This window comes from Lipophrys pholis (assembly GCF_963383615.2).
Source record: "Lipophrys pholis genome assembly, chromosome: 3".
Classification (NCBI taxonomy): Eukaryota; Metazoa; Chordata; class Actinopteri; order Blenniiformes; family Blenniidae; genus Lipophrys; species Lipophrys pholis.
The window spans coordinates 25,510,128-25,537,217 of NC_137627.1; the positions used below are offsets into that span (position 1 = coordinate 25,510,128).

A 27,090-nucleotide genomic window follows, 5' to 3' on the forward strand; every position below is an offset into this window, starting at 1 on the left:
AATATTCATTCAGGATTTTTGGAGCTGATAATGAAACTTTAATGGACCCAGTTAGAAAATTGAATAGCTGGCTGAACACTTTCATTATAACACAAGAGCTCTGTCACTTTAGACCAGTGGATTGGAAAAACAAGACCCGGTAAGTCACCCGGTTGCCAGGTTTGGTGCAGGAGGAGCCCGTGGGCTGGGTTTTCCTCGGTGGCGGTGCAGACACATGGTGCCAAAGCAAGGCTGTTATCAGGTGATCAAAGTGAGGGGAGGGAGGATGAGGAACACCATGAGATCCCGGCAGGAGGAAGATGCCGGGATGTAAGTAGGACAGAAATTATGGCTGCAAGGCGTCAGACTGCAAATAAGAAGACAGAAGAGGCTGAAACTAAATCTGTTCATGTCAGAATCACAAAAACTGTCTGGGATCTGAAATATCTTAAAAAATATAACAAACCATGGCCGAATATATGTATCTTTAAGATTGTTAATCAATTTAGAAATAACTTTAATCGTCTCGATACAGAATTATACAATTCTGATATTTACAATCGGGAATTTTCCTTCCAGTGCTGTAACTATGAAACACACAGAAATAAAAAATATCATATTTCCAACATGATGCAGAAAGAAACATATGGGAGATGGAACAACCATGACTTTGCACACACAAACGTGTCACTCCTGATCTCTAACTAGCACAGACTGACGAAGATCTGTGTGTGCTGTGGGTTCTTCTGAAAATGCTTGCATTGTTTCTGATGGCATCTGTTCTGGTGAGAGGCATTTCCTCAACTGGCTCCTCAGGACTTTTGTTAACAGACTTTAATATGAAATATTTTCTGTGTTGCACTTCAAACATTGTGACTGGTCGTCATCCATTAAAAAAGTTCCTCCACAAATACTTTCAACTCCATAACATTCACCAGCTGATTGATCTTGTGTAAACTGTCTTAACACACATGAAACCTTCATTTAAATACAGACACCTTTTTTTTTTTTTTAAAGGAAACAGAATATTTCCATTTTCCTCACTTCACTGTTTGAATCTAAGTAAAATGTGACTGCTTGCTGTAAGCCAGATAATCTCTGCAAAGATTCAAAGGTCTGCTGGTGGAGGATCAAAAGAAATGTCTGGATGAGAGCAGAATGATGCAACAGCCTGGAGAACCAAATAAAAGTGACGAGAACATTTAGAAAAATAGATGTTTTGAACCCTCCTCTTCAGTGTGTGTGTGTGTGTGTGTGTGTGTGTGTGTGTGTGTGTGTGTGTGTGTGTGTGTGTGTGTGTGTGTGTGTGTGTGTGTGTTCACAGAGGCGCTGAATGAGTGTGTTACAAAGGTCACACTCATCCGTTCCAACAGATTTCATTGATCACTGCATCGGGTAGAAATGAGCAGCGCGGAATCCAATTACACCTGAACGCCTCGCTCATCAGCCGTTTGGATCACAGTGACTGTCCTCTCGGCCTCCGCCGCCTCCTTTCTCCTCACATTGACTCACAGGACTCACACAGACAATCAGACACTTCATCTGCACTTTCTGTTAGAATGAAAAGAAAAACTGTGACAAACACAAGCAACAAGTGTGGAAGTGTTTCAATCACTGCAATACTTCAGTTATAACAGGTGGACTGTTCATTACCACACCGTAGCTCTGTTTATCAACCAAATAGCATCACTATTATTCACCCAGGAGCTAAAACCTTCAATATATTCCAGTGAATTGTCATTATATCTCCTGGGCACCGTCAGAAAACACAATGACGTCTGACAGACCTTGGAAAAGTCACTTCAAACAGCGATGAATTAACTGAAAACTGGACACCCAAACATATTTCAATATGTTTAGAATTAAAATGAAGTACACGAGACATCTTAAGTAAGTATATTGATGTTGACAGAAGCTTTTTGAGATTTACTGAATCAACATTTGTAGCCTGCTGTCGTAGCACAAGTGTGTGCTTGAGAACCTTTCAGTGTCACAACAGATTTTGTTCTTGCAGCAGGGAAGAGATTTGGAATCCCTGCAGCCTTTATCAGAAACAGGCCGGGCTGCCGTAACCACGACAATAATGTATAACAGTTACAGTTACCGCACCGATCCAGTCGCCTTCCAACAAGATGAGCCTGAGCAGCACTTTTCAGGCATAAACGTGAACTAAACAAACAAATACATAGATAAGCAAAAGAACAACAAACTATACAGAAGTTAAGGACTTTGACATTTTGAAGAATAGCAGCAGAAAAAAGAAATAGCAGCAGCACATATTGAATTAAGTGTTGCTAAAATATAAAACATACACACACACACACCAAAGGCACCGTATATTCTGTGTCAACATGCAATTTTGTCGTCTTTATGCAAAATGTTAGTGAATCAGGTTCTAACTGTTGAACTAATAGCTCCAATATCATGTAAGAGAATTCAAAATGTGTGAATCTCTTTTTCTTTTTTTCAGTTGAGCCTGAAAGGAATATTAAATTAACAGTGGCCGCACACCGAGTGAAGCCAGTGAAGCCCTGCTCTGCATCCTAAGCAGACATGGCCGTCCTCCGTCAGCAGCAGACATCAGACACTTATTATAAAAGTGCTGCTGTGTAATTTGAAAAAGCATCGGAGGGTTACTGCCGTCTGTTATTTCACCTCAGTGCATCTAATAAAGTCATTGTCGCTTTGTAACCTCATTCAGAGTGACAGAAGTTCATTATGAGCCATTTCTTAAATGTTTCAACATGATTAGAGATCCACAGACTGTGATCCACTTTAATAGAATGATATGCAAATACACTGTTGTTGGAAATAATGGATTTGATTTATATATGTGTCTGAAATATGTCAGGAAATATCATGAAAAGGCCCTTGAACCCCCGAGGTTCAGTGTACAGCTATATTGTGTGGTTGGTCTACATATTCTTAAATATCAGAGGATATAATGTGACACCGAGCTGATTTAGGTCATAATTTCAGGAGGAAACAAGCTCAAAGATTTCTCAGCTCTAGAAAACAGTGTAATCCTAATGGGACCTGATTCCTGTGCATGAGAGCGAGTCACTGCCTGCTGAGAGTAACCGGGGATCAGATCACACTAAAGTGTTTCTGAAGCACATGTTGGGATTCATGGTTGGTTATTCGCATTAAATTACTGTAAGTAATAGATTACTGAAAGTAATAAATCACTGGAAGTAATTTATGAAAAATTGAAAATTATTAATGGAAGTAAACGGTCATTTACTCATTAACAACTCCTAAAGTAATTGAGTAATTAGTTAAAAGTTAATAAATTATCAAAAATTATTTATTAATGAAAAATTATTATTTGAATAAATTTGTTATTTATCCATTAATAATAAATTGGGGCACCACCAGATAAACTGGAAATAGCTAATTACCAAAATATCAGTCTCGTATGTAAAAGGTTTATTTAAGTTAGTTAATATTTCTGTGTAAAAATATAACAGTCTTAAATAAAAGGGAAGGTGTGAGATCCGAGCACAGACTGTTACAAACCAGTGAATTGTCAACAATAAATACACAATAATCACCAAGAATCGCTCAATTCAGCGAACAGGCATTTATTAACAAAAATGTATTAATTCAGAAATAATTCAGAAATCATTTCATAAATCAACACACTTAAGTATCAAACGACATCTAACACGGAGATCTAATCTATTAAACAGCAAACACTATGTACAAAGAGTGTGTGTGTGTGTGTGTGTGTGTGTTTGTGTGTGTGTGTGTGTGTGTGTGTGTGTGTGTGTGTGTGTGTGTGTGTGTGTGTGTGTGTGTGTGTGTGTGTGTGTGTGGTCTGGAGTGATGAGGGTGATGGGCGTAATGACCCCGAACGTCCACCAGGTGGAGGCAGACGTTGGCAGGTCATTGTGGTGACCGTGACAACCACTAGGGGCGTGCGGCGTCGCGCAGAGGGAGAGCGCAATGACTTGATGCGTCCACCAGGTGGACGTCGAGAGAGGTTGCGATGACCCACGCGACCACTAGAGGTGTTTAACCCGCTCTTTCTGAGGACGCGGCGGTTGCTTAGCGGCCAGATAAAGAAGACGTCCGTCGCACGCGCATGCACGAGGGCTCACCTATTGTAAATGAACGGGCGATTCCGTAGGCCCGGTTCTGAGTGCCGGAGTTCTAAGTGGATGTCGGGACATGCAGTTAGAACTCTGGTGATCGAGGCAGAGGTGGTCTTGCAGCATCAGATAGCAGTTGGGTGCTACATGTAGCTGTGTGTGTCTGTGAGCTTATATGATCAGATAACACGAGCCCAAGGGAAGCGCAGACTCGGGTTAGTGAAAAAGGGGGAGATGAGAAAGGGGGGAGAGAAGAAAAAGACAGAGAATTCTGGCAAGGTTGGATTCTGCAACCCGGTTCTCCACACAGAGATTCCAGTGGACTGGAGCTCACTTAGACTTCTGGTTCTGAGGTGGAAAACCCGAGTCCTGGACTTGGTTGGTGCGCGTGAACGCGCGTACACAAACATATGGGCCGCGACGGCCTCATCAGCAGCACATTGAAACACATTGCATGTTAGCTTCACGCTAATTTAACAATTTCTGCCCAGACAAAGTTCTTACTGTCCGGTTGTGCTGTGTTGGACCGCACCGTCCGTGGTCCTGTGCGGTTCTGTGAGGCTGCGGTAACTGGTTGTTACCGGGTCTGAATTCCGAGGTCTGAATTCAGAGGCCTGGCTTCAGCTGCAGGAGTGGACAGCGAGGCAGCTGAAGCGCGGGGGGGGGGGGGGGGGGGGGGGGGGTCTTCAGAATCCCCCAAAAACAGGAAAAAGGGAAAAGAGAAAAAGTAGTCCAAACTGTGTCCTGCTCGTCCTCCTTGGACCTACTTGGTGCTCTCTTTACCGTCCCTAGGCTGCAGAGACGTGTGTCCCTCTCGGTGGCTTTTGGACCCCTGTGGTGTCCGGTCGACCATTATCATTGGTTGCCAACCTAGGGTTTGGAGACTTCCTGGGGTCTTTGGCCTCTTCCCTGCTGTTTTATGGCCTGTTCATTGTCCCTGGTGTCTCTCCTTTGTCACAGAAAATGCTTGGAGGAGTTCAATGGAATCTTCAGCCCAACACACATGTGAAGTGGCTTTAAAGGAGACATATCATGCTTTTAAATCCTTCCTTTTTACATATAAATCATACAGTTGTGGTCTATACAACGCGAAACTGCAATGCTTGGGTCTGAATTCCTCATTATTAGAGCTCCACAGGCCCCTTTTCAACCCCTTTTCTGATGCGCTTCTGAGAGCAACTCGTTTTGGGGTGGTCTCTTCAAATGCAAATGAGACACTTCATACCCTGCCTCCTCTCCAGGTTGCAGAGGTGATACTCGGTTCAACGTCACCCTGTTCGGCCATCTTTGTAGTTTGATAGAACAGATACAATTGTATCTAGCGGCGCAGAAACTTTATATTCACACATTATTTACAAAATGTCAACAACGGAAGATTTGTCCATCCAGCCATACATGTTGGAGCCAGAGTCGGACCCGGCGGAGCGAGATGAAAATGGCGATGATGCACCTACAGAACAACGTCTTCATATAGATGTAACGCAATGGTGTGTTACTATATTTACACTAACTTCTCCATCCATGCCCACTACTACAATACTGCCTGTATTACAACGACTATTTAACACAGAAGTTACATTATAATCTAAAACGAGCACACAGCGCTAACATATGAAGACGGTGCAACTGCTAATGCTAACAAAACAATGACAGGGACGTCTTATCATCACACTTTTTAGCGTTATATACAGCTTACCGAAGTGCTCTGTTCGTCGTCTCCATAGATAGAAGGAACTGACCGCTCAATCAGACGAAGTCTTTCGGCAAATCCTTCTTTATACTGGCGGAGGTTATTGAAGCAGTCGTCCTTAAAGTGATTCGCGCACACAAAAATGACCTTACCCACAGATGTGGGTACATTTCTGTGAAAAATAAAACTCAACCAGGCACTTCGAAAAGGTTCTGATGCTGGGAGACGGTGTAACGAAGCTTGTGGGTTACTACATCCAACAACCGAACATTTCGACTTATCCTCTCGTAACTTAGGTTGGACTACAAAATCGCAGCGAGAAACAAAAATGGCGGATTGCTCAAAATGTCGATGTCCTAATTTGGCAGTTCCGCTGAGAATACTGTGACGTCATTGTTCAAAAAACGTAATAGAGAATAGAAAAATCGAAACCGATCGCAAAATATGACCAAAACAGAATATAAAGATATCAACGGAGCACCTGAAGAGACTACTTTGAACTTTTCTGTACTTCTAAACACTCTAAATATACAACAAAATGTATTTAAGGGCTAAAAAAGTGGATTTAGCATGATATGTCCCCTTTAAGTTGAAGTCGAACTCCCAGGAGAAGACAGACTGAGAGTCAAGACACTCTGGAGGAAGCATTGTTCTTATTGTCCAGCTACTGAGCATGTGCAGAACAACTGTTTACTACAGCCGTGGTGACCAGCACCAGAAGCAGCATCTTCCTCCATTTCCATTGACACAGAGTCTGAGCTTTTTTCAAAAAAACAGTTTTCTGTTTTCACTTGAAAACGTTGTTATGTAAAGGAGGCCTAATGGATGACCCAGTTTCTCAGTTTGTCTTGACAAGTGCAGATAATTTCCACATCACATTGTGCAGCAACCAGTGCAGAGCAACAAAGCAGCTCTCAGATTAACCATCATTCCAGGACACTCATCGTACTCTTTCAGTGCCCATCTGTTCAGAATCTAAGTTTCAGAGTCACACTGAGCCGCTTCAGATTTCAATTAGAAGGACACAAGTTGGAGAATTTAAGTGTTCACAAGGAGCAGAAAAGAAATTGTTATTTTGTTGTTTGTCCTCGATCTGAAGCGAGTACTTAAAGAAACATCACCATGGGTCTTGGAGTGAGCGTCTTTTCCCTCCTCTGGTTTCTTGTGTCTGGACCACAGCCAGAGCCACGTGGGAGGAGTCACTGGATTACACTGCAGACCTGATGTGATTTGGGAGAAGTCGCTTGTCAGTTGATGTGCTGTGGCACGACGGGATGATAACCACAACTCTGAGTTTGTAACTGAAGCCTCTGCTTTGGCATTGTCCAGAGGAGAAAACAGATTCTTACATTTCTCTTGTGATACTGAGAGGAGAGCTGGGCTGGATGCATCTTCATTTTAAATTCAGACCATCCCATCAAAGTGCAGCTCACGTTATAACCATTCCTCTTTCAGAGCGCTGCTTCTGCACCGAGAGCAATCTGAATAATGAATCACATTAATATTGTGGCGGGATTGGAATAAAGAATGATTAACCGAGGGCCGCGCTGTAATGGAGTGCTCAGTACTTCTTCTTCCTGATCTGTGTAGGTTCTCTCCACAAGAACAAATGAATAAATGATTAACCAACACATGTCTTGACCTTTAAGGTTTAATTTGGCCTCATTAGACACGTACTTTTGTGTGGCTGGAGAATTCAAGTGTAGATCAGGTTCAACTTAAGTGACTCATTACACCATCTCATGGTACAAACTGGTACTGCATGTCTAAACTGGGGCAACTTGTAATTTGTAATGTTTTGAGAAACTTACAGAACAGAAGTTCAGTTATGAAACACGTAGATGTCCAGATGGAGGAACGACACAGGTGACAGGTTATTGGAGGATTGCTGGCGTCTCTTTTAAAAGGCCATGTAACTGCCAGCTGTGAGTGCTGCTGGAGCTGCTCTGCCTCCAGACATTGGACTGAGAGCATCTGCTCTGCGGCCACTCTTTACTGCGCAGATATGACTGATGGCCCACAGAAGCTCAGCACTTCAGCAGCTTCTGGCTGGTCCTGCACACGGCCGCTCAGCTCGCTGCTGTTTAACCAGTTTCACATGAATCCACAGTGTCTGCAGCAGCAGCAGCAGCAGCAGCAGCAGCAGCAGCAGCAGCAGCAGCAGCAGCAGCAGCGAGCGGAGTTAACCTGTTATATGAACCTGTGGTGGTAATAACTTCTCCCTCTCTCTGACTATGTAACACTTTTGTACTCAGTGTGGCTTTGCTTCCATACACCCCCCAAAGTGATCAGCCGTTACATTACAACCGCCTGTTTCTGCTCCATTTTGGTGATTTCATTTGAAGTTTGGCTCATTTTCTGATTCTACATGTGACATCCAGAACTTTCTATGATGTTCACATATAAAAGTCATGTCATGTATGAGTGTGAGATGAAAGTTACCTCATGTCTGATTAACCTCTCTCTCTCTCTCTCTCTCACTCTCTCTCTCTCTCTCTCTCTCTCTCTCTCTCTCTCCAGGTCGGAATAATTGATGACGACATATTTGAGGAGGACGAGCATTTCTTCGTGCGTTTGCTGAATCTGCGTGTCGGCGATGCTGAGGGCATGTTTGAGAGCGACGAGGTGGGCGCCGCCCCCAAGGCTCGCTTGGTGGAGCCCCTTGTTGCCACGGTGACCATCTTGGACGACGACCACGCCGGCATCTTCACGTTCAGCGAGCGCATGATGCGCGTGAGCGAGAGCGTAGGCACCATGGAGGTGACGGTGGTGCGTAACTCGGGCGCCCGCGGCACCGTCATCCTGCCGTATCACACCGAGTCCGGGACCGCCAAGGCCGGGGAGGACTACGAAGACGCCCGGGGCGAGCTGGAGTTCACCAACGACCAGACGGCGTGAGTCCCATACATCTTTTCACTTCTAGTTCTCGTGTTCTCTGTTCAGTGGACTGACAACAAAACATCACTAAGAGGAACAAGACGTCACCTCAGCGTAGTAACTCCTAACAGACGGACTCTAATATCTTCTAATAAATACTTTACAATAAATACTAACAGGAGAAATGTTGCACAAACAAACTTGGCAGTCGCACAAAGAAAGTGAAAAATTGAGACATTGAGCAGCTAAATGAAGAGATGATGTAAAACAAGCCAGCATGAACACCAACTCTGTGAAATCCTCGGAAAACTAGTAGTTGATTACCTGTCAAAGTAACTAGTTACTTGTTGAAGTAACTCCTGTGTTCCTTGCAATGATTTCAAACAGTGTTTCCTGTCTTAATAATGTTCACATAGCTGTAATATTGTAGTGCTCAGTCTCATTCAGTTCAGCTGAAGATGCTCTATCATCTGGATGTTAGTGAGGAAGATGCTCTATAATCTGGATGTTAGTGAGGAGGATGCTCTATCATCTGGATGTTAGTGAGGAGGATGCTCTATCATCTGGATGTTGGAGGAGGAAGATGCTCTATCATCTGGATGTTGGAGGAGGAAGATGCTCTATCATCTGGATGTTAGAGGAGGAAGATGCTCTATCATCTGGATGTTAGTGAGGAAGATGCTCATCATCTGGATAAACTACCAACTTGCAGTCATTAGGGAAGCGAACCACTATTTAGGGGAAGGATCATCATCATCATCATCATCATCATCATCATCATCATCACCGTCACTGTCACCTGGAGCCAGAGACTCATGATCAGTGTTGTTCAAGTTAGTCAAAGTAGATTACAGTTACTAGTTACTACCAACATGCAGACAGCACACACTAATGCTAAACACACACACACACACACACACACACACACACACACACACACACACACACACACACACACACACACACACACACACACACACACACACACACACACACTCACCTTGTTCTTTAGGCTTAAAATCGCCACACAGACGCTGCAGATCAGTTTTTGTTCCATAACTGAACAACATCGTTTGTTTTTTCTCTGCTGATGGTTTCACAAGGTGAAATGTCAGAAACAGAATAAATTATATTTGGACGGCCAACAAACTGATTGCTTTATCTCACTAATTCAGACTCTGTTGTGATGAAAGACGCCTTGCTTGTTTGTTTAAAATGATGAATATTTCACGGCCCTGCGGCCTCCTGCTGCTGTTAATCAGCTAAAAAGTGAGGGAATAAATAATCTGTCACTGCCAGACTTTAACACTCTGTTCCTTTAGACCCAACGAGGAGCCACACTCTTTCAAAGTTTAAATAATTCCTTTTGTGCCCATGAAGTAAAGCAATCCTCTGAGTTTAAAAGAATTAATTTGCAATGATTGAGAGATGTGAATTCACCTCACCTCCTCCTGATTCAGCTCCACCCCCCCCCCCCCCCCCCACCCCCCCCCCCCCCCCACACACACACACACACACACACACACTCCGTCAGCCCTCTTTCTTCCCCCTCACCCCCTCACCTCTGTCTCCCTCTTGTATCGGCTCTCAGATCAGCCAGTCAGTTCAACACACCTGTAGCCTTCCCTGCACACTCGTCCCTCCTTAACCACTCTGACCCCCGCTTTGCTCTCCCCTTCCTTCCTCCTCCCTCCTCCATCCTCCACCCCCCCCCCCCACCCCCACCCCCACCTCTTCCTCTCAGGCTCTGTCTGGTGTCACTGTGGATTTTTTTGCCTTCATTGAGCTTCAGTCTGTGACAGTTCAGTTCTCTGAGACACTAACATGTCCTGTCATCCTGTTTCACCTTCACTTCCTCATCTCGCTCGTCTGTCAGGACCCTGGTGGTGTTTGGCAGAGTTTAACAAACACAAAGTCAACCTTGACCTTAAGTCAACCTTATTATTGTAGCTGCAGTTATACTGAATCATTTCTTAAGTAGCAGTTTCAGTGTACTTATTTATCTGATTTTGTCCCCGGTTTGAGTCCGGGTGTGGTGCCTTGTTCTCACCTGTGCCGGTGTACCCTGTTGGGATCGGTTCCAGCACACTGACACCCTGACTGAATTAAAGGAGTCACCACCCAGAAATCACAGTTATCAAAACATGTATGTCGGTGTTGGACCTCAGTTGAAATTTGCCTGAAAATCTGGAGTTTGAATCACCCACAAGAGGGCGCACCCCAAAACGTGAGATTATGATTGTGTTCCTGTGTTGTCGTCAGCACATGGGGCTAATATAATCAACAGGGTTAGTATCTACTTTGAACCCCATGTGATTTACACCTGACCCTCTATTTCATTTGAACTCTCCGGGGTGCGTGGCTCTGTGGTGGAGGTTTGTAGACGGCTCCACCATCGCTTTTTATTTTTATTTCTGAAAAGCAAACCTCACAACCTTGTAAGTGGAGGATGATTTTTTCCTCCACCTGGGCCACCGCTGCATCTTAGATCAATAGAAGACTCCATCACTGTAGTGGAAAATAAGCTCATTTATACGTTGGTCATTGAAGATTCAACTAGAAACACAAGTCATCCATCAAGGCGTCAGTGTTCTTCTGTTTATTATCCTCATTTGGATTTTCTCTCTCGGCTCTGACCTTTGACCGATGATCGATCCAGTGTCCTTTTTCCTCCTGCTGCTTTAATTTACACTGCAGCTGTGTGATCAGAGTCAACAGGAGGGAGACCACCAAGTGGGCAGCGTTAGTGTGTGTGTGTGTGTGTGTGTGTGTGTGTGTGTGTGTGTGTGTGTGTGTGTGTGTGTGTGTGTGTGTGTGTGTGTGTGTGTGTGTGCCGGGTCTCCATCTCCTGCATGTCGATCACATAGACGACCTGCTGACGGCCCCGCGGGCGCCGAACTGCAGATTGATGAAATGCTTGACTTCATTATGAATCTGACTCTGTGTGTGTGTGTGTGTGTGTGTGTGTGTGTGTGTGTGTGTGTGTGTGTGTGTGTGTGTGTGTGTGTGTGTGTGTGTGTGTGTGTCCAGTCAAACTCTCCAGGTGAGAATAATTGATGACGAAGAATATGAGAAACATGAAAACTTCTTCATCGTGTTGGAGGAGCCTCGCTGGCTGAAGAGAGGAATCTCAGGTACACACACACACACACACACACACACACACACACACACACACACACACACACACACACACACACACACACACACACACACACACACACACACACACACAGCATCCAGTGGAGGTCAGAAAGTGTGGAAGGACCAACCTGAAGTCCAAATCTGTGTGTTTGTTCTTATTTGAATCTCCATTTTACTGACTGCTGATCTTTTTCTTTCCAGCTCTGCTGCTCAACCAAGGTAAGACTGATTCTCTGCTTCATCACAAGTCGAACTCTGGTTTCATTTGTCAGCAAACAAATATCTACTTTTTCTGGCTCCTTCCTTATTTTAACCCCCGTGAGGATGAGTCAGAGCTACAGTGAAAGGTTCCAAACAGTTTTCTACACTGAAGCTGCAGAAAGTGAAGCATTTAAGAGTAATCAGATTACATCAATAATGGCTGAATGTTTACACAAGTATCTGTATCTTAGAAGAGGATGTGGAAAATAAGGAGACAAACAAACAAACTCTACATCTGTCGGAGGCTGCAGGTTTTCATGCGCTGACTCAGCTCATTATTGAAATGAAAGACTCATCTTAGAATTCCAACGTTTTCAGCTCCAGTCCTGTTAGTCATCAACCCAAAACCCAAATATATTTTGTTTAGTATTTTTTATTGAAACGTGGTGTAGTTATTCAGGGATCGGAACAGTTGATTCATTTTTCCTCGTCAGCTTCAACCTTTCAGCTCTAAATCGAAATCTGCTGTTTGAAAGCAGCTTTTCAGGATCCATGCAGCCACACAGTCAGGGAGATGATGAATTTGTCCCGACTGCTTCGTTCAGCTCGCTGTGCTGCAGTCCAGGCGGGAAAAGAAGAAGAAGAAGAAAAAAAAAGCCTTTGAATGTGTGATGCTGCATTTTAGTGCAGCAGTCAGAAGATTAACATGAAGGACTGAGAGAAAACATCCTGATTCACTGTCTTCATCACTTCTTTCATCTTCCACTCACATAATGTTTGTGATTTGAACTGGAGATTATTCAGCATGATTCCCCTCTGCTGTGAGGCATTGAAGCAGCTCGTCGTCGCTCCTCGGGGTTTCATGGTAACCTCGACTTCAACTTCTCATAAATGAATAAAGTTGTTTCCATTCATGTGATTGAAACCAACAGAAACGTCTGGAACTCTTTCAATTCTCTGGCTGAAGTCTGAGGCCACATGAGTGGAGAATCAGCGCCCCCTGCTGTTCAATTTAAATGTGCTGCACTCCTTATTCAGCTGACTGAAGTGTGTGTGTGCGATACACTCTGTTAGTGGGATTATTAGACAACAAGTCAACAGTTTGTCCCAAAGTTGATCTGAGAAGAAGAAAAACAGACCGGATTAATGATTTGAAACCAGTTTGATGAAGGACTGTGAAGAGTTCCTGGTCTGTGGGAAACATGAGCAGAGGTGACCGGGCCAGGCGGTCGACCATCTCAGAAGACGAACACGTGGTCTGATTCAGATGTTGATTGTTTTTCTGATGAACGTGCACATTTTACTACATCATGACCTTTTTGCAATGGCTGCTTCCTGTCACAGCAGAGCCTTAAAATCAGCTTCTTTCTACTGAAGCGTCGCCAGGCTAAAGCAGCTCAGTGTAACTTTGTCGCCCCGTGATATTTTCCTCTTGTTCTTTTTACTTATAAAAACCTCAGTGTAACCTCTCCACAAAACCAATCTCAGTCGTAATTTGAGTGCAGAGCGCGTGATCAATACTGAACAAAACACAATCATTTTCAGATGGAAAAGAACAAGACGAGACGGGGAAAAGGAGGTACTCTGTTAAGGTTGTTACTTCCTGCTTCCTTCCTGTGCCCACAGAGGGGGCCGAGGGGCAGATGAGCACAGAGGAGGAGGAGGCCCGGAGGATCGCGGAGATGGGGAAGCCCATCCTGGGAGAGCACAGCCGACTGGAGGTCGTCATCGAAGAGTCGTACGAGTTCAAGGTGTCTCTTTATGTTCTTTTGATGAACCTCCATATCAGTGTTTATACAGCAGGGATCAGGTTGTCAGTGGGGGTGTCCAGCAGTGTTTCCCAGAGGTAATTAGGGGGGCTCCTCCAATGCAAAAAGGTTTGGGAACCACTGATGTACAGGAAAAAGAAAACTGCAGCTTCACATAAGAGATTTATTTTATTCTCTTTATTACTCCTGTTTTTATGACCTCTAAATAGAAAGTGTTGAACGAAGCCCACTGCAGCTTTAAAGTTTATTGCGCAACCACACCATTTCATTTTAATTAAAAACAATAAAAAGAAGTGAGAGAGTGGATAATCTTACGGCAGTGTGAATAAATTTGATCTGTTTTACGAAAGAAAATCAGCAGTTCAACACCAGAGACTCTTTCTGTCCAGAATTGATCTCCAGTCTGTGAGTCCTGTCCTGATCCAATGATAACTAAACATTTCCCCTCAAACTCAACAGCAGAGCAGTTTCTATCATTTCATGGCTGGAGAGGCAACAACAATAAAGTAACTGTACTCGGTTACATGATGCATCTTTACTCACTGTGGTCAACACAACTACGAGTGATTAAAGGTGCAGGAGTCCTGACAGAGCCGCTCACTGGAGACTCGCACGGCGTCCTTCAGCTTTGTCCTGCTGCTTCCTGTTGGAGCGCCTGCAGGACAGACACACTGTGTGAAAAGAGCTTCAGCTTCAGTCGTAAGCAAATCAGAGCTGCGCCGCCTGAAATTTAGCCGGCAGCTTCAACCTGCTGCTCCAGGCCACTGTCACTTTGGGCTTTGTTTCTAATGTGTTTGCTTTAATTACCTACTCTGACTTTAATTCAAGGAGACACTGAATGTCTCTCATGTGCTGTGAACCTTTTTTAAAAAACGATGTTTCTCTCCAGCTGCTGATTCAAATGGAAGCTGTCTGATCTAATCAGGAACACTGACGTGGAGCAATAAGGCTCCGTTGTTATCAAGCACATAGAAACAATAATGATTGGAAAACATCCCTCAGCTGAGTTAAATACAGAGATTAAAGTTTGCTGCGCATTCACTGTGGATGTGACAAATCATCTTCTAAAAAAATAAAGTCAATTCAGCAACAATCACAACAGATCCTGTAAGACCTTTACACAGAAAAACTCAACAATATCTTAAAAGTAGAGTCTGTGTCATCCTGCCAGGTGAAACTTGTGACTCTCATTCCAGTAAACTAACATCCTCAGAACCACAGCTGGATGCTGCTGTTGTATTTCTCATCATCACGTTCTAAAAGATGAGAATGACGGGAAGATTTGACAGTGAAGATTGTAAAACGTTGATCTATGTACTGAAGTTGTTATGGTGATATGGTTGATATGGTTACAGTTGTTTTCTGGTTGAGTTCTGATATGAAATGAAATACTCTCAATAGTAATAAGTATCTTAATTAGTTTTCGAGAGCCAGTGTTTGAATCCCGGGAAAGCAGGAGAGAAAAAAAAAAAAACTAAAACTCTTTGTGAACATGGTGAAAAACATTACACTCTATATGGTTTACAAAAAAAACAAAAAGTTGATATTTAAAATAAAGAGTGTGGCAGAGCTGGAGGACCAAATCACTGAAAAAGTCAAAATAATCCAAAGTCAGTCTTTTTTCAATCACCTGTAACTCATTACTTTATCGGCTGAGGCAGATAAATGACCATTTTGCTATATTTAAGTCAGTTAATAACAAGAATTTCAAACATCACATGCATGCATATCAACTAAAACAGTGAATAGAATTAACTCTTTTAGCTTCTTTTAATTAACTTCTTTTAAATAACTCTCATACATCGTGCAGGTAGACCTGATCTGTTTCCATTTGGTCCTTTGAGACGATCAAAGCCATGATTAAAACTAGAGCTACACTCGGTAGAGCGCAGACCTTCGCCAACGACACTTTTGTTTGTGGAACCGTAAGCATAGTAAACATGATAGCCATTAGCTCATATCACTGCTAACTAGGTAGGTCAGGTCGCTACATCACTGTGTGAAACACTGAGCAAGGAGTGTCTCCATGGCAACAGGCGCTGATCTCCTTTGCTCTCCTCCATGAGGTGTCTCTCTCATCCGCTGAGGTTTTTGGGGGGAATTTATTCTGAAATGATTCGCTGTTCAAGTCCCAAATCTAATGGCTTAATCTTTGGATGATGACAGATCATCCCTGAAAATTTCATGCAATTTCAGTGAGCAGTTTTTACGAAAGTTGGTAAAAAACATACATACATACATACATACATACATACATACATACATACATACATACATACATACATACATACATACATACATACACACATACACACATACACACATACACACATACACACATACACACATAGAAACAAACATAACCTTGTCGGCCAACTTCCTTGGTCACCCAACTTTGGTTGGAAAAGGTCATTATTAAAGCTAATAAGTAACACAATAAAACGCAGTTTAGACCAATATGTCAACCTTCTTGAAACCTGAGAATCTAAACTGTTGACCTGGAGGGGGCGGAGTTTAACAACACTGGAACTGTCCTCTTTCTTTCTTTCTTTCTTTCTTTCTTTCTTTCTTTCTTTCTTTCTTTCTTTCTTTCTTTCTTTCTTTCTTTTTAGTTAAGTAAAAGTTTTTCAGTAATTACTATAAAAGTTCACTGATTAAAAGCCATCTGACTGTGGATTGTTTGCGAATGAATCAGTGAAGAGAGGAGCGGTAAACAAACAAACTGCTGCTGCATCATCACTGAAACTCAATATCCTGGTGCAGGATTGGATCAAACTGACCCCTGGTGGATGGATATAATTGTCCTCGTCTCCGGTGATTTGTGGCTACGGTGGGAGAGTCTGAAGGATAATAAACTGGAGTGTGATTGGCACTGAGATTTTATTCTCTGCAGATCAATGCAGGAACAAACAAACAAACAAACAGAGCCGTCGACTCAGTGATGTGACTGGAAATCACTGAAGGTATTTCATTTGTTTGGCTGCAGACAAACTCAACTCATCTGCTCGTCACTCTGTAAAAAATAGAATAGAAGAGAATACAACAGAAAAGAATAGAATAGTAATACTTTATTAATCCCAGAGGGAAATATTAGGTTGTTATTATTTTCATTATAGATAATTACTGTTGTCACTATTTGATGGTCCAGGGGGAAGATTCATCATGAGAAGTGTGATCTTCAGCAGAGAGAGACAGAATGTCAGTGAAATGTTAGAGTGAAACATCACTGTGAGAAAGGAAAGAAACTCAGTACATTAAAGGTCTTCCAGCAGTAGAAACTCACAGCAGCGTCACTAGAAAATGTTCCCGGGTGACCTTGATCAATTAAATTAAAGTTTTAAGTAAGAAGTGTAGACTGTCAGCCTCTTAACTGGAACTGGAAGTTGGTTCCACATGAGAGGAGCCTGACAGCTGAAAGCTCGGCCTCCATTCTACTTTTGGAAAACCTAGGAACCTCCAGGGGGCAGCACTCCGAGAACCAAGTGTTCTTCCGGGTAATATGGGACTAACAGCTCCTTAAAGGGGTAATATCATACAGCTTTTCAACACCTTCACATGGTCCCGTTCATCCAAAACATTGTTTTCAAAGTTTATTTCCCCAAATCCAGCTTTTCCTTGATTTTCCTCCATTTGAATATTGGATCATAGGAGCTACATTCAGAATCTGCTGTGTCTGTGTGAGCTGGACTGGCTCCGCCCACACATGCCCATCTTGATGAAGAAGAGGAAGTACTTCCTCTCAAGGTGACATGTGTCAGAGCAGAGCTGTTTAATTGTGGGAGGGTCAAAGTGAGGGGCTACCTTGATTGGGATTGGCTAAACCCCCGATGACACTATATAGGGTTTGATTTCTGATTGGCTGATTGGAGCAATTCACTTTTTAAAAACTGAAACAAGCCAAGGAGAGAGAGGACAGACTTTCAAGGTCAAGGTCTTCACTTCTGGGGGCGTCAGTCCAGGTATGGGGACGAGTATTACTGTTGGAAAACCATTACAAAGTGAATTTTGCATAATATGACACGTAATATACGGTGGAGCCTGGTTGTTGACACGCTTCATAGGTTAATAGAAGGACTTTAAATTCTACTGTACAGGAAGTCATTGAAGAGAAGCTAAAAATAGTGTGATGGTATCATTCAGACCACCTCTTTTCCAGTTTCAACAAAGCTCGATTAGCTAGATATATGTTGCATGAGAACAAAGTTTCTCACAGTAAAGCTGTTTGGCAGACTGATCACAACCACACATTCACCAAATGGTCAAATTAGCATAGAAGAAGGCCAAATTGTTGTTTCAATATGGAAGAAATAAATGAGTTTCTAGTATTGGATTGACACAGAAGCTAAACCGTTTTAATTTATTTTTTTTGCCGTCCCTGGTGTCTGCACACTGGTGTTGACTCGTGACAAACGACCTGGACTTCATGTGGGAAATAGGAGGGGGGCGTCGGCCCTGTGGATCCTGGCCGGGAGGGGGTGCTTGATCTGGGGGGACCCGACCTCGATCGGATCCTTCCACAACCGTCTTTTTTTTCTCGGGTGCTTCCCTGGTGTGTTGGGATTGCTGCAGGTCATGGGGTGGCCTTTCTCCGGGCGGCCCTCTGTGTTGGCCGGCCTGTGGCAGTGCCGGGTGGCTGCTGGGGTCGGTGGGCGGGCTCAGCGTCGTGGTCTGTGTCGGGTTGGGGGTTTGGGGGGGTCGGTCCTCCCTGGGGGGTTTCTGGGCCCTCGACCCAATTTTAATGCACCACAGAGCACCTTAGATAACATCAAGTCACAGGGTTGGGGAATGTTGCTCGGATCGGGAAACATATTAAAAGGGTGGGAACAGCGCCACTGTGCCTCCGGGTCTCTGGGCTTGCGGCAGTTTTCCGCAGTCCTTCGGGTGTCTGGGCCGACACCACTCCTGTTCCCTGTTGGGGTGGTGTCGGTCTGCAGTACTCCGTCACGCCTGAACATTAGGCTTCAGGGCTCTTTTGGTCGCCCCACCTGCATGGGTGAAAATCACTCCAACTCCTGACAAGACCCACAGAGATGCAGAATCCCCCCAGGACTCACTGGGCATAGTTGGGAAACACTGGTTAGTTATAGCTGTCATCTTGGTGGAAATGTAGAACACTGGTGCCATTGTAGACTTAACACTTAGTAATTGCCCCCCCTACCCTCTCTGGACCAGAGTAAGCAAAGATACAGTGAGAACATTCACCTTCAGGGGGGGCTGGCGATGGTCACTACAAAGCAAATAAAATATGACACCTATGATGATCACTGATTCTCTGACAGTTTGGCGAGATGGAAATGTGAAACGAAGGTGTCGGGAAAAGAAGAAAGAAAGAAATAGAATAAAAAGAAAGAAAGAAAGAAAGAAAGAAAGAAAGAAAGAAAGAAAGAAAGAAAGAAAGAAAGAAAGAAAGAAAGAAAGAAAGAAAGAAAGAAAAGAAAAGAAAAAAGAAGGAAAAAAAAAAAGGTGTGTGGGAGGTTCCTGCTGGCTGCTGACAGTGTGTTGTTGGTGTGTTTTCAGAGCACCGTGGACAAACTCATCAAGAAGACCAACCTGGCTCTGGTGATCGGCACACACTCCTGGAGGGAGCAGTTTGTGGATGCTGTCACAGTCAGTGCAGGTGCGTGTGCATTTCTCTGGCTGTTTTGTAACTATTAGGGGATATTTAGCGCTTTTCTAGATATTCTTTTGTTGTTTTCTCTCTTTTTGGTGGATATTAATTTGAAATCTGATCATTTAGTTTGTTTTAGTATCATTTTTAATTTTTTTATATTTTTTCTAATTTTGTGCATTTTTCCAGTTGTTTGTGATCTATCTGTTATCATTTGGGGTATGTATTGGTTGTTTGGCACCTGTTTGGCATTTGTTTATTTCTTTCTTGGTTTTCGCATCCCTTAACCCCAAGGTCATATGCTTCTTTCCTGAGTATATTGTGTATTTTTGAAATCATTTTGTGCATTTTCTGGTTGTTTTGTGCAACTTTAGGGTAACCCTTTTGTTATTTTTGTTAGCTATAGCCTGAGCTTAACTATCACTAAACTCCTGTTTACTGGAGGAGCATCACCTCATTAATCCTGAACTAACTCAGCAAGATGCCCTTGGGGGAGCTGTCTGCATGTTGGTAGTAACTAGTGACTGAAACTCTTCTTCATCGTTCCTCCAGGCGACGGTGATGATGACGAGGAGGGCCGCGAGGAGCGCCTCCCGTCCTGTTACGACTACGTCATGCATTTCCTCACCGTCTTCTGGAAGGTTCTGTTCGCCTGTGTCCCGCCCACCGAGTACTGGAACGGCTGGGCCTGCTTCTGCGTCTCCATCAGCTCCATCGGCCTCCTCACCGCCGTCATCGGAGACCTGGCCTCGCACTTTGGCTGCACGGTGGGGCTGAAAGACACCGTAACCGCCGTGGTGTTCGTGGCCCTGGGGACCTCCATCCCAGGTGAGGAGGAGGAGGAGGAGGAGGAAGAGGAGGAGGTTGGAGGATTTAGGAGGTCACAGCTGTTTTGATAACCTCCGTGTGACTCTCCGCTCTCTGACTCCCATGTTTTGTGTTGATTTCATCTGCTTTGTTTTTCATGTATGTTTCATGTCTGTTAGGTTTATTTGTCTCTAGTTTATTTGTGTATCATTGTGTCATTTCATAAGATGATTTAGTCGTTTTATTTTTGTTTTTTTTGTCTGTCTTTATTTTGTTTGTCATCATTTAGTTCAGTTTGTGTTTTAATGTTTTTTGTTCTTTCAGTTGTATTTTGTTTTTTATCTTGTGTCTCATTGTTTTATAGTGGTGATTTGTTTTGCTTCATGGTTTGTGAGGCTTTAATGTTTCATTTTCATTTTCATTTATTTTTCAGAAGTTCTGTGTCGTAATCGAGCTCCTTTGTGTCTTGTGTTTAGTTATTTTGTGTCTTTGTGGTAAACGTGTTTCCTCTCATCTGTTTTGAGTTTCATTTTGTTCACGCTGCTTCTCCTCATGCTCGGATGCTTAACTTCTTAAAACAGACGTCAGGAGCCACGGCGGCTCCTGGCGGCGGAGTTCAGATCCGTGGTGAACTCCTCCCTGCTCTTCCTCTTCCTCTTCCTCTTCCTCTTCCTCTTCCTCTTCCTCTTCCTCTTCCTCTCAGACACCTTTGCCAGTAAAGTGGCCGCCATGCAGGACCAGCATGCCGACGCCTCCGTGGGGAACGTCACCGGCAGCAACGCTGTCAATGTGTTCCTGGGAATCGGCGTGGCGTGGTCGGTGGCTGCCGTCTACTGGCGAGTGAAGGGCAAACCGTTCAGGGTGGACCCCGGTTCTCTGGCCTTCTCCGTCACGCTCTTCACCATCTTCGCGTTCATCTGCATGGCCGTGCTGCTGTTCAGACGGCGGCCCTCCATCGGCGGCGAGCTGGGCGGCCCCTGGATGTCCCGCCTCCTCACCACCCTGCTCTTCCTGGGCCTGTGGTTCCTCTACATCATCTTCTCCAGCCTGGAGGCCTACTGCCACATCAAGGGCTTTTAGAGGGAGGAGCCGGAGGGTGTGGTGAAGAATACTGCACAGCAGCACACATCTCTTCACTTCAGTCCACACAACATGAAACATCTGGTACAACAGGGCTCGCTGCAGATCTCTGATGCAGGGACACACACACACACACACACACACACACACACACACACACATACACGCACACATACACATGATATATACATATACAAACACACCATAAGTAGGCATGACAAAACCGATCATTACAGAGTCACTGCGGTGGTGACTAGAGGGCGATAGAAAGTGTTTGCGAGAAGAGCGAGTGAAGGAGGTTTCCTGCAGCAGGTTGACAGAAAGCAGACGGACAGCGACGTGTGGCTGACATTCATGAGGCGAACAGACGGGGGGGTCGGCCTCTCGGGGGCTGTTTGATTTCCTTTCAGAGCAGGTTGGACTGATGGAGCCGTCCCGCAGGCTGGTTTTCTGCTCAGAAACCTCGGCACACCGGACAAATTCATCCATCTGAGCTGCATCCAAGGACCAGCCTGTTCCTCAGTCTCACTCCACAGCTGCCATCGCTCACTGAGGAGGCGGGCCACTGTGTGAACCTAGGAGTCGAATGTTTACAATTACACTACATTTGTTTACTACAGGAGATTCTTTCTGGTGGTGATGCTTGTCTAATATGCGGTACAGATGAAGGTGGTCTCCACATGCGCTGTAAATAGTGAAAACCAGTGTACATAGATAGAGTGTAGAGTTTCTACAGGGCAGATAGTGACGAAGAACACATAATAGTCTCCCCCAACGTGAAAAAGAGAAACAACAGTCTTTATGTAAAATCTTCTTGCCACAGACTACAGACATAGAAACCATGTGTTTTGAATATTAGAAAGTCTCATTTCCTCAAACTAACGATTTGCTGCTAAAAGAGTCCAATGTTTTTGAAGAGCACCCCCTGTCCATTCACACGTCACTGAGGGTCTTTGTTGTGACCACGGCTCCTCTGACACAAATCAAACCGAAGGTCTGTTTTCTACGTGTGTAGTCAGACATACACAGCATCTTCACCTGGCGTGTAAAAGGTAAAGAACAGAAACCGCCTGTATACGACATCCGTGTGTCTGTGGAGAGAAAAGCCTTGACTGCTCCCTCCTGTTGAATCTTCGTCAGAGAAGGTGTGGTAACGGCTCCTCTTCTTCTCAGAGCAGCTCCATTCAGACGGGTGGAGCCGTGACATGTCGTAAAACAGATCAAGTTTACTGAAATAGATACAGTCAAGACAATAGCTTCACCTAATTGCTATTGTTGATATTTGACATTAAAAGCAGGATCAACAGAGACAACTCTAAACATCTGACACACACATGTCATGTCAAACACAATGAGGACGAGAGTAGAACTGTCTAAATAAGGGGTGTCAAACATTTTCAGTTCTGGGCCACGTATAGTTCAGTTTCATCTAAAGGGATAACAAACAATAATAATTAATACTATGATATTGAAAAGACTACAATCTCAATATAAAGCCAATTCTAATGAAACCTTCTGGTTCAGATCCAGTCGAATGTCCAAAACGCTTCTGTAATGGTTGTTTTCTGCATGTTTTCACAGCCTCCCCCTACAGCATGGCTTTGAGGCTAATTTGATAGCAACCAGGTTACTATCTTTCGTGGCAGCGTCCCCTACATCTCAATGTTGTGTTGTGTCACTACTCTTAAGAAATATTTTTTAAGCAATTTTCTGAAATATTTTCTTTGAATTTTCTAGTTTGGTGGTTTTGGTCCACGGTCTTTATGTTTGACAGCCCTGATCTAAAACAGACTGTGAGCAAACAGGCTCCGCCCACTTTGTGGTGGTACTATTCAATGTGAGATGGGAGGCCGAGCTCTCAGCCGCCTCACTCCCCGGGATGATTGGAATCAAACATAAATTCCATTTGGAACACGTATCACCATGCAGATGTTTCGATTTCTTCATTAAGCCTCCAGCAAACAAAGGATGCCTTAAAGTCAAAATGTAGTATTCAAGCTTTCAGCTGTACAAACTGCCCCGGCGGCACTTTGTTCCACACCACTCAGGCTGGAGTTTGGTTTTTCTGTTGGAGAGCGCGACATGAAGAGAGCTCGTCTCTGACGTTTCTCAGTTGAGCTGAGTGAAGCGAGGCTCCGTCCAGCTGAAGCTGTTGGCGTAGATTGTTTGAACTCATCCAGCAGAAACACACTTTGTTTCCACAAATACTAAATAACTTCTTCTCATCTCACCGATGCTCTTCAAAATATGCCCCGAGCTCTGAAGCAGGAAATCTGCTCAGGAGTGGCAACGACTCTAGGTTTAGATTAAACGGCTCAATAGAAAATGTGTTGAATGAACTCTGACTGAGAACACAAGTTGCTCAGTATTGCATCCTACATTAATGCTGTGGGCGAGCAGATCACAGGGTGAGGATTATTGTTTTTTTTTCATTTATTCAGAAATGTTCAGGGTTTTTTTTAAGCAACAGTGGAAGCTGCAGCTTGTATATGACTGTTGAAACTTAAAACTCCACCCGGCTGCTCAAACTGTCAATAACAATCTGCATCAAGACTAAAATACAGTTTATCTTTTTTTCTTTCTTTTTTTTTTTTTGCTCAAAACATTGGAAAATACCTAAACATTTCAACACAATTGAGATAAACTGTCATGAACATGAACTATAATATGATTTCTGTTGTGAGAAGCTCCAACCACATGATGGCGCATTCAGCTCCTGCTAACTAAAGTAAACTAACCGAGAGTCAATCTGCCTCACAAAACACAAATTTGACACATTTCCACCACATGACTCTTAATTCACCAGAGTTTAAATGAATCTGAGGTCCACATGTGGAGGATCAGCTTCTGCCTCTGTGTTTGTGAACTCTGTTCTCCTGGTCGTAATGAAACGGCTGACTGGAAGCTTCAGGTACTCTCACTGCCTGGTATCAGTCACACTTCTGTTAAGACGCTGTATCGAAGAATATCTCACCCAAATGATAAGTGCTACAAAAATGAATTTGTTATTATGATAACATCTGAAATTGACCTGTACTGACTCTACTTTGTAAACTTTCTAAAAACCGATTTTGTATCTTTTCCTTGCGGATCTAGCCAAGGTAGATTTTTTTTGTACTTCTAAACAACGTTTAGAATCGTATCCGTATATGAAGTCGATAGTGTAGCTGACATTGTTGCTGAATTTAGTGGATTAGATTTTGATATGTTTTCCACAGTGCGGAGCCCTTTGCCCCCCCTCCCCCCCCCTCCAAACCGCTCGGACATCCAACCCAACATTCTCATTTACTGAAGTGCTGATTTCTTCATGTCGCCCTTCCTGATGTCCATGTTCCTCCTAAGACGATGGCTATGTTGAGGTATTCACATGGTGTGTGAGGACGAGCGGCGGCGTGGCTCCTGGAGACAGGCTGTAGTTTTAAATGGAGGAGTTCAATGTGCAATACGAGAGAAGAGGTTCATCTTATTTCCGTGGCTTTGACGACGGTCCGGTTCACGTCTTTATTTCTGCTCAGTGTTTGTCGCGACCCTCCGCCGATGTACAATTTCTCAGCTCGTGGTGGCGAAGGAGTTTAGAGTGTACGTAGCATGTTTACATGGAGAAACAGTGCGGAACATTGCCAGTGTGATTGTCAGTCTCGGCTCTGCGGATGCTGGCAGCTCTGAGGTGTGTGAGGCCCCCCCGAGCCACCCGGCGGGACCCAGACCACAGGTCACGCACATTACCAGGGCCGACGTCCGGCGCCAGGGCGACTTCGGGCACACGTGACCCGGAAGCGGCTCCGCAGCCGCCAACAGAACTGCCTGCAACATCCGGACAATGTTCCTTGTTTCGTGAACTTCTGTACTAACTGTCGGGCTTCGGCCTTTGCTGTTCTGTAACTAGTTGTGACCCCCCCCCCCCCCTTCCTCTCCTCCTCACCCTCTCCGGTGTGTGTCTGTGTTTGCCTCCCCTGTGTGCCCCACTGCATATGCATGATGAGTCTGTGTGTTAGCAGCATGGTCTACTGTGATGGACGCCTGTAGGCAGATTTGTTCAAACTCCCAGAACCCCTTTGTGAAGTGGAATGAGTGAGTGTGACACACACACACACACACACACACACACACACACACACACACACACACACACACACACACACATGCACATACACACACACACACACACACACACACACACACACGTTATGTTTCTATGTCGTATGGAGACAATGCATTAAATTATAACCTCAGCCTACTGATTCTTCCATGTAACGTTGATCTAACCAGAGTGTGGAACTGAGCCCCCGTCCACACGGAGATGAAAACATCTCAGAGTTTCTGTCCACCAGAAATGACAGAAAACACAAGAAACCCTGTCGTTTGTGCACCAGGCATGCTGAGGCACAGTAACTGTAGATATGCCCAGAAGGGAGAAGAAGACATGTTTGTTTGCAGGACTCTCTGATAAATAAACTAAGATAATCTGGATAAAAGTTAAAGCTGTCGACGAGGCCGACAGGTTGTCTTCACCTAAACATGTATTGATTTCCATATCGGGGGCGTCCCCATGGGAACATGAGTCTCCATGGTCCCCACCAGCACATAAATACAAGCATAAACACACACACACACACACAAGGACAGCGTTAACAGAGTCCTTCTGGACTTTGACCTTAAGAAGTAGCGAGAAGAAAACCTGCCACATTTGCACCCAGTGACATCCCGGCTCATCTTTCTGTATGTTGATATATGATATCTCTGTGTCTGTGTTCGTGTTCACCTTCTCCCAGACCCCCCTTCCCCCTCCTGACCCCCTCCCCTTACAGCCCCCCCTTTCCCCCTCCAGCCCCCGGTCTTGCTCTTCAATGTGTCTCTCTGTGAAGTTGTTTCCCGTAATGATGAAAATTTCTCTCTGCTTGAATCTTTGTAGAGAAATAACGACCGAGTTACTACAATATCATGTGATAGACATATACATTTATTCAATATTGTAACAAAATTAACTGAAGATGATATTGAAGTTGTTTTTTTTTTATGAAATGCTGAAAAACGTTCTGAGAAAAAAAAAAATGACAACTTGTTTTTGAAAAAACATGGCATGAGGTGTAATGTGTTACTGAAAGAACATGAAGGTCTTTAATCAAGTGAAGTCGACCTTATTTAAATATAGTTTATTTATTTTCAAGGTGTACTGCGTCGGCCTCTTTATTTATCCACGGAAACCTAATGCATGATGGATTTCAGTTTTATTTTGAACGTGCACAAAAGCAATTCATTTCATAGCAGTCAACCAAAATATATCTCACTAATCAAAGAGTGAATAAACCGAAGAACATTTTAATCTGCTTGTGTGTCCAAAAAGGAGTGAGAAGTAAAACATGTAACCCTTAATATTAAGACTAATTTTCAGATGACGTGCATTCTGTTAAACTAACGTCAGTCTAATAAAGTCGGCTCATTATTATGGAGGGACATCAATGAAATAGAGCCACACGGTGGAGCAGTGCCTCGCACCCTCGCTGAAGCTCGTGGGGTTAAACACCGGCCGCTGGGGCCTCTCTGAGGTGAAGTGGTGACCATAAACTGACCCACGGTGTGAATGTGTGTTTGTCCTGTGATGGACTGGAGACCTGTCCAGGTGTATCCTGGCCTCGTCCAGCCAGCTGGGAACAGCTTCAGCGAGTCCGGACAGGATGAGGTGAAGGATGGATGGAAATAGATGTGCCGATACAAAACAATCAGTATTTATCCACCATGTGTACGTGACTCGTCCACACATCAGTCAGTCCATGTTGATACATCCCACACTGAAGGAATCTACAGATTTCACTTTATCGAAACATCACCTCATACCTGCAT

The 27,090-nt window shown here is 44.1% G+C and overlaps 1 protein-coding gene across 1 annotated transcript in view; it reads left to right on the forward strand.

Moving 5' to 3' along the window:
• LOC308106947 (sodium/calcium exchanger 2-like) overlaps positions 1 to 21,249 on the forward strand; it is a gene marked incomplete at its 3' end in the record, with an annotated part of 182,031 nt that extends 160,782 nt beyond the window's left edge. The window contains exons 11-17 of the mRNA XM_080458990.1: positions 8,284 to 8,657; positions 11,671 to 11,774; positions 11,986 to 12,003; positions 13,612 to 13,736; positions 19,272 to 19,371; positions 19,915 to 20,190; positions 20,873 to 21,249. Coding sequence (XP_080315116.1) covers positions 8,284 to 8,657; positions 11,671 to 11,774; positions 11,986 to 12,003; positions 13,612 to 13,736; positions 19,272 to 19,371; positions 19,915 to 20,190; positions 20,873 to 21,249 — 1,374 coding nt within the window. The remainder of the gene's footprint in view (positions 1 to 8,283; positions 8,658 to 11,670; positions 11,775 to 11,985; positions 12,004 to 13,611; positions 13,737 to 19,271; positions 19,372 to 19,914; positions 20,191 to 20,872) is intronic.
• Between the last annotated feature and the right edge of the window lie 5,841 nt (positions 21,250 to 27,090).